The sequence below is a fragment of the Poecilia latipinna genome, unplaced genomic scaffold, assembly GCF_001443285.1.
Source record: "Poecilia latipinna isolate Pla-1442-1.1 unplaced genomic scaffold, P_latipinna-1.0 Scaffold38, whole genome shotgun sequence".
Classification (NCBI taxonomy): Eukaryota; Metazoa; Chordata; class Actinopteri; order Cyprinodontiformes; family Poeciliidae; genus Poecilia; species Poecilia latipinna.
The window spans coordinates 862,420-870,739 of record NW_015112654.1 but is presented as its reverse complement, the minus strand read 5'-3'; the positions used below and the strand labels follow the sequence as shown (position 1 = coordinate 870,739).

General features: G+C 41.1%; 1 protein-coding gene across 1 annotated transcript; it reads right to left on the bottom strand.

Moving 5' to 3' along the window:
• Window positions 1-3,445: 3,445 nt before the first annotated feature.
• On the bottom strand, window positions 3,446-6,221 carry LOC106955563 (uncharacterized). The gene is made up of 4 exons (XM_015045829.1): window positions 6,110-6,221; window positions 5,757-6,037; window positions 4,692-4,868; window positions 3,446-4,460 (listed from the first exon to the last, which is right to left on the bottom strand). The coding sequence occupies exons 2-4, from the start codon at window positions 5,867-5,869 to the stop codon at window positions 3,734-3,736; spliced, it is 1,017 nt and encodes a 338-aa protein (XP_014901315.1). The 5' UTR covers window positions 5,870-6,037; window positions 6,110-6,221; the 3' UTR covers window positions 3,446-3,733.
• Window positions 6,222-8,320: the final 2,099 nt, after the last annotated feature.

The window sequence follows — 8,320 nt, the reverse complement described above, 5'->3', positions numbered from 1 at the left end:
GTTTAGAGAATCATGCTTTAGTTGGCATGACAAGGTAGACGGTAGGATTATGGCAAATTATCAGATAAGGTTTGTAATAATGGAAGACCACCACTTTGTCCAGGACTGGAGAAGAACGGAACAGAAATCAAGTCAGTAACTACAAATTATGTGAAACTGATTGCTCTTGATGCTCATGCTTTGTGTATTTTTAATAGTAACTGGGACATTGTGATGAAGAAAAAAAGCAGAAGCACTTGAAAGCTTTTGAAACTACACGCCTTCCTCATATTCTGCTATAAGCAAGCAGATACTCACCGACACATGCGACCTTCTTATTTAGCTGAGGAAAAGGAACAATAGAGTCAAATATGTTTTACTAATACTTATTTCACTTTGTGTTTAAGTATGATTACCTACCCTTGTCCATGGGTAACAGTCCAGAACATACATGACCTTGTTGTAGCAGTTGTAAGTACGCAAGGTGGTGAGGTTTGAGGCAACCACCAAGCTGTCATTTTTCCCATCACTGTCTGCCAAAGTGTGGTTCTAAAAGAGGGAAGTGGAGTTTAAACAAGTTAAATTATATTATCCTTTGCATAAGTCGTATAAAAAACGAGAGATTTCTAATAGACAAATCTTGCAGTAGTTCAATTCAAGCTTCAGAACTGCTTGCTGCACAGCTGAAGGTAATACTATTCACATTCTTCCAGCTTCATTAGAAACATTAGTTATTCTCTACAATTTGCACACAAAAAAAACAAAACTTATTTTACTTACATTAATGTCGATCCACTGTGCGCCACAGTGGGACTTGCCAAAGTCTGAGACCTTATAGAAGGTCCCATTACTAGTTGTAGTGGTGTTACAGGTCAGCTTCCTAGCGGTGATGCTTTTTGCTAGGAAAGCTGTGACAAAATAAAACAAAGTTGTTCCAACACAGTTTAAGTTACAGTACTGCATTTCCATGAGAAGCCATTAGTTAAAGAAATCTTGGTGTACAGATGGTAAAAAAGGGACTCTAATGAAAGACTGGCATAGTTTCAGATGAATGCAGGGCAACAACAATCAGACTAGGAAGCTAAGGCCCCTTTTTACCCACAACAGTCTACTATTGTGAATGTTTATTTGGATAAAAAATAAAAATCAGATGGCATTACCTTTTAGATTTATATTCAAATAACATTGGTGTTTAGCTTTTCATTAAAATAGCATTAGCTTTTACATTTTATACTATTCAAATAGTATTCAAATACTAGTTGAATACTATAAATGACATGTAGTGGATTAGTAAAGCTAAACAAGCTAATCAGGAAGTCTGGTTGGATGGATGGATATTTAGAGTAACAATTCATACATTGAAAGCATCGTGGTCAGCTCTCAGCATCTGCTTCACAACAGAGCAACTCAACAACTCATTGTCTTAAGTTAGAGGCTTTTTTTTTTAAAGCCAGTGCCATATAGACAGCCACAGGTGTTGTTTCTGCTTACAGTGATGAGTCATACATCCATCCAACCATCCATTATCTTCCATCCATCCATCCATTTTCTGAACACCCTTGTCCCTCAGTGGGGTCGGGAGGGGTGCTGGTGCCTATCTCCAGGGGTCAACGGGCAAGAGGCATGGTCACCCTGGACAGGTCATCAGTCCATTACAGCAATGATCATCAAGTTAATAAAAGGAGAGTTGTGTCAAGATCTAATTTACTTCTAATTCATCCAGAAAAATTTGAAAATGTACATAATTATATTTAATGCAAGACATGCACTTAGTTGCTGTCTGATGAAACCATCAACTCTTTAAGCCATTTTAATAAACTTTCATCAGCTTTTCAGTGATTCAAAAGTCACCCCCACTTTAGCCGATAGGCTCACGTGTGTGTCTGACTCATTTGCAACTCCCGGGTTGCCTAGTAACGACATCCGGTAGTGTGCAGCCGTCGCTCCGTAAATGAATGAAGACATCCGAAAAGCACCAATCTATTCATTTTAGACATAAAAATAACTTCGCTTATGAAATCAGTGTACAAGCTGATCCAAAGCAATTTACCTGATATCTGATACAAATTCATGTCCAGCAATGTGTATGTAAATCCTGCAGGAAAAGCAGCGCGTGCAGAAATCCGGGACAAGTATGTCAACCTGCTGAAAAGCGGTTTCCCATAAAAACCCTGGAACTTACCTAACATAAGCCATAGAAGGTGCATAATTGCGGCAAGATTTTAAAAGCGTAGTTCAGAGGTAAACTTTCCTTTTCCGTCTGGTTTTATCCGGTTTTATGCGGCAGTGATGTTTCTTCTTCAGTCTCTCCAGACTCGCTGCGTGCCGTCCAGCAGTGGTTCAGTAATTAACTGCGCAGCAACTTACTGATAAGGGGGCTGGGCAGAGGGGAGGGAGTGTGCTGGGTGGCAGTGAAGGAATGACGACGATGTTCCAGACGTGCCATCTTGTGGACATAAACGTATTTCAACCATGTCATGCAATATTTTATCTAAAGTTTAAAAAATATTTCACACATATCTGTGTAATGTGCTATATATAATGCTAATAATAAAATAGCCATGAGTTTTAAATCCATATCTTACTGTTTATTATCAACATATTACCTCTGTCACAAATATGTCTACTCATATTTTCATTTTGTTGTAATTGTCACCTCAAATACCAAAGACAAACATGAATATTTAGTAAGGCACTATATTCACACATGCACACAACTGCAACATACATTCACACTGTGTTAGTTTGTTCATTGCCAGTTTCACTGAGCAAAGAAGACAGGAAGACAAGAGCTTGAGGCAATCAGAATGCAGGAAACCATTACATTTTGGGGGAGGATATTACTCAGTCCAACCCAACCTGTTCAAGTTGCAAATAACAGAAGGGATATTTTTATGCAACTAATATGCAACAGTTAGTGCTGCTCCCTTTTCCTCCCCCTCCCATATATTGAGAAGTCGGGTGAAGAAGAAGCAGCTGCAGAGACTGAATCGAAACAAGGTTGCAGGCCCAGATGGTGGATTTTGCAGCACTTCCTCATTAGCCTTTTCTTGACCCGAGAGAACGTTCCATTGAGACATCCTGCCTTGTTCCAGCACCAAGGAAAACTCACCTATGGGTCATTAATGACTGTAGACCTGTTGCCCTGGCATCCCACATCCTGAAGGTCCTGAGAGATTCCTGTTGGTCCACCTGAGTGGTTTGTGAGACCGAAGTACTATGTGCCGATTGTGGTGCAAAGGATTTTACATAATATCAAGATTATAGATAACCTTAAGAATCCTTTTCGAGACTCTTTGGTCTGAATCTTTCAAATTCAGTGTAACACAGACCACTACAGGAGACCACAGATAGTATGGTAGGTTAATAGGTTCTTTTGCATTGACATTTTCTGATGCGTTTTAGCTGGAGGCAAATGTTACTCCACAATGTGCTGAGGCAAGAAGCGCTTAGAAATGGAGTCAAAGACTGCAAAATTAATCAAATTTATTGTGCACAGAGCCAATCACATGTGATTACAGTAATAATGCTCTAAAACATTAGCATTACTTCAACCGTGTATTGCCGTTTCATAAAGATGTATACTTCCTGAGCTACCAACTGTTTGTACAGAGAGCAACGTAGCTACTGCTCAACTATGCAGTGCAAACTTCTTTTACACGATAAAAGAGTAACTTGCTAGTGAGAAGAAGCTGGGATTCTCTCTTGGCTTACAGACGTTTCTGCCTCGGACTTTGAAAGGGATGGTGAAGAACTACTTCCTCTCCTTCATCTCAATGGACAGCTCTATCTGCTTCTTCACCGACTTGGATAATGAACATCTCTGCAACCCGCTGAAGTCTAGGGAGCCGTCAGACTGCTGGGATTCTTGCTCCGGGTCGGAGCTCTGATCACTCTGGCCCTCTGTGGCTTCTCTTTCCATCATGAAGACAGTTTGAAGTTGGTGGCGGCTTGGGCTCTTGGCACGTCTGCTGCGGTACACAGAGCTTGGCAGCGGCGTAGCCTTGAAGCCCTGTCTCTCCTCTCTCCGACCAAAGTTTCCCAGCTCTGCAGCTATCCTGGCTTCCCTCTTTTTCCTCTCCCTTTCCAAGAATTGGAAAGGCTCCTGGCTCCTTCCAGGGCTGCTGTTGTTGCAGCCACCTCTGGGGCGACGGTTGATGACTTCATAGAGAGGCAGGTGGATGTGAGCCGGCGCAGGCGAAGCTCTGAACTTCTTCTGGCATTCTCTCAGCTCCTCCAGCTCTCGCCTCAGCAGTGTGTTCTCCAGCTCGACCTCGGAACGTGTCCGCACCCTGTGCCTCTTCCTCTCCTCTTCTCTCAGCATCATCTGGAAGGGTTTGGGGATGGTAACTTTGGAGCCGGACTGAGCTCTGCCACCCGTTTGATGGGACAATCTTCCCTGTGGTTTGGGACAAGAGGCTTTCGGCTGAAACCTGAAGCTCTTCTTTGCCATCATGTGTTCGGGACTATGCATCATTTTTCTGGATGAAAATACAAGAGAATACTTTGACACTGGTTCAACTCAAGTAGAACAAAATGTTAGAGTTGGAGACTTGCAACCCAGACTAGAAGGACTGATAAAACAGCTTAAGAGAATTAAGGACAACACAGACAGCCTGAGGAATAGTTTGTTTTAATAGTTATATCTTCAAGCAGTTCTGCCAAGAATAACAATCTGAACCTTTCAGTGAAACCTGACTTTCAGGACCAACCTCTGAAGGGTTTGCTGCTGGTTGGAAGTCCAGCTCAGTTCTCCAAGGAAATCCTCTCCGCTGAGTTCTGATTGGTCGGAGCCGCTGGATGTGTCACGAAAGTCCAGCTCCTCCTGGGAATTAATTCTCTGCAGCCTCCTGGTGGGGCCGCTGCCAAAGAGGGTGCCATTACCCTTCCTGTCATGAAAACATTTACAAGTCCTGAGTTATTGTACGCTTGACTTGCATTTATTTGCTTAAATTCAATGACATCCAAGAGAGCCATTATTGTTAATTTTATTTAGTACTTTTTTCCACGTTGTCAATTTACAATGACAGACATTGCTGAATGTAGCAAGGATTTTATGGGACCGACCAACACAAAGCAGTGCATATTTGTGTACATGTGAGGTATTTTAACCACATGACAATAGTAGAGATGCACCAGGTATCGGGGACAATGTGAACGATTCATAAGGGCAGATTTATTCAATCTAATTCTATCAGTGTTCTGAGTGATGTCATACTTTATTGTATTGACTATTCTCCTAACTCCACTGACTGAGCAAATTAAAGATGTGTTGTATTTACATTTGACCAAGCTTGTGAAGATATCGGTGTATCCAAGTGTGAGGTACTGTCCAAGAGTTTTCAATAAATTTGTAATTCAGAACATCCGTGTTTGCAGATGAACCGACTCAGTCTTGATCCGACCAGCAGATCCTGATCATCAAATTCAAAGATTTGAACATTTGGGCTAACTTCAGCTTTGCTGTTGACAAGGTGTTCTGCCAAATCTTTGGATTTTTGCAGCTCCACCAGAGGAAATTCACATGATTTCCCATTATCAGCAATGTATTGCAAATGCCCATTCCTTGAAAATGGGTACATTTGACTAAAATGATATCTAGAATCAAAATCAGTCCGATTCAAGATAAAAATGAAAGTCAAAATTTAGATGGCATCTAAATCTACCACATCTGAATAGGTTTGTGGTTGTGTCTTAATGTATCAAATATTTTCTTCAAAGTTTTCATCAAATATGCCAAGAATGCACAAATAAAGGAACAGCTGAACATTTCTGACCGGAACATTTGCTTCTCCTCACTGTTTCTCCCTCTCCCCAGAACGTCGTCATCCTCCCTTCCTCCACGTCTGTCCTGCCCCTGGCTGATGTACATCCTCTCCAGGTCGGCCATGTTTCTCAGGTGGGCGCTCTTCAGCTCCTCCAGCCTCCTGTAGTACTCCTGGTTGGAGAAGAAAACACGCTCCTCCCGCTGCAGGCCGTAGATTTCCAGCGACAGAGAGCTGCGGACGCCTCGACCACCGCTTCCGTCCTCGCTGCACTCAGAGTCCTGATCGTTCTCCTGGAGGGTCGGATGTACAGTCAGTGCGTGTCGAACACTGAGGATGCATTTCGCATTATTAGAGAAACAAACCTTCAGATGGTCCTAGTGTAAGCTGATGTTACGCAAAATAGGAAAACTTTATTTTCATGGGCAACTCCAGGTCTCCTGCAACTTTTAGATCCGTCTCTACTTCAACACACCTGAGTCAAATAATGAGGTTGTTAGGTGATTCAGAGGTTGTTAGGTGATTCAGCTATTGGATCCAGGTGTGTTGGACCAGGGAGACATCTAAGAGTTGCAGGACACCGGGCCTCCAGGACCAGGATTGCCCACTCCTGCTTGGCTAAAGCCAATTTCATATTTTATTAATGCTGTTTTTTTTATTTTTTTTTAAGGATTATAACACATTGTGCTGAAGTGATGTAAACATAAAAAGTGCACTGAAGTTTATGCTTCTTTTTTTTAATTAATTTGCTTATACCCCAAAAACTGAGAAATATTAGTTTTCATTCATTTACAGAAAGGAAAAATTTGTTGTTTTCCTGTGTTTGGAATGCCATTACCAGCTATAGCTGATCACTAGTCAAAATTGGCAGATTTAATCTGTAAAAATATATTTTGTTTCAACTCTCTTCGGTGGTTCCTGTGTATTTTGCAGCATAGATATATATTAGATATATTAGATTTTTAGTACTGAATCACCTTTTTGTAGCTGAGATATTAAAATATAGTGAACTAAATAAGATTATTTGTATTATTTCTGTGAATAAAACAAATCAGCATAAGATATGAGTCTATTAAAAGTTGCAGATGATTATACTGCAACTTGATTTCCATTTGCATCTACAAAAAAATTCCTCCCTATTTTACTGAAAAAGTGTAATGCCAAAGCACACAATAGTGGAAATGCCCATTGTTTGAAAGCAGTTACATTTTACTAAAGTGATATTTACTGTCTGCATGTAATCTGTATCTTTTTCTCAACTTAAGTCAAGTTTATTTGTAAAGCCCATTTCAGCAACTATGCATCTCAAGGTGGTTTATATAATAAAACATCATACAGTCTTCAACCACGAAACAAGCAATAAACATTACATTTTGACAAACGTCATAATCAAAATCATCAAACAAATCTATTTCGATGTGCAATGCAAATTACTTGCGTTTTTGAAAAAGCGCCTGTTGGTAATAACTGCACAGTTCTGTTATAGTCTTGTATTATTATCATTATTATTATTAATCTTGTTTTTTTTATTGCTTTTAATACTTTGAGAATCTTTTGTGTGAACCTTTATATCCTGCTGTTCATTTTGCAGGACAAGAGAGAGGCTGTTTCTATTCTGTTTTAAATCGGTCTGCAGTGCTTCAGCTGAAAAATGCTAAATGGAAGAAAAAAGGTTGTGATTTTAAATGAGGATAATTACCATCAGAGCCACAGTGGGCATAAAGCCTCACCTCACTAATGCAGTCCTCATCCTTCTCAAAGTAAATTTCTCTCTGCTCCCCGTACAAAGCCATCAGCTCATTGTTCTCCAGAGCAGGCGACCGGTACATCACTGCCACGTTCTTCCTTATTTCCTCTGGGAAATAAAACCTCAGAATCAGCCAGAAGCCAGAAGCCAGGCGCAGTGGTTGTGTGTGTGAGAGTGTATTCTCCTCCGTCACCTCGCTCTTCACACTGACCTGCTGAACAAACAGCCTGTTAAGACGGCAGCAAAGATTAGCGCAGGCCCCCTCCCCTCTCTCTCTCTCTTGCCCTTCTCTCAGACATGCAGTCGACCAGCAATATCCTCTTACATGTAGGACTGCTGGCCAGGTGGGCCATATGGTCCCTCTGGGCTTTTCACTTAGGGGCGTAATCACGGGTGTGTTAGATGTCAGAGTGAATTTTGCCTGATCTGATTTTCAGATTAACTCAACGGTGCGAGAGCTGATCGGCAGGTTGCATCTGTTGGGGCTTGGAAGGGGTCTGCAGGGCAAATGGGGTCAAAACATTGCAGAGATGGAAAGAGAACGACGTGCACTGCTGCACATTTGTGCCACTTTTTTTTACTGACCAAGTTAATCCACACCCAGGGGGGTTTCCCCCCGCCCCCCTTTCTGTGTGCTCAAGGCTTTTCACAGATCTGTGTTATGAACATTATTTTAGAAGTTAGCGCGTTACATTCAAATGCAATGCTTCACGATCATTTTTATGCCAATTATTAAAATATTTGTAAGGTGTTATGGAAAGAGTTGTAATAGATTTGGAATATATTTTGTTTTTAATGAAAGTTCAGAGTAAAAAAGTTTATAAATGTA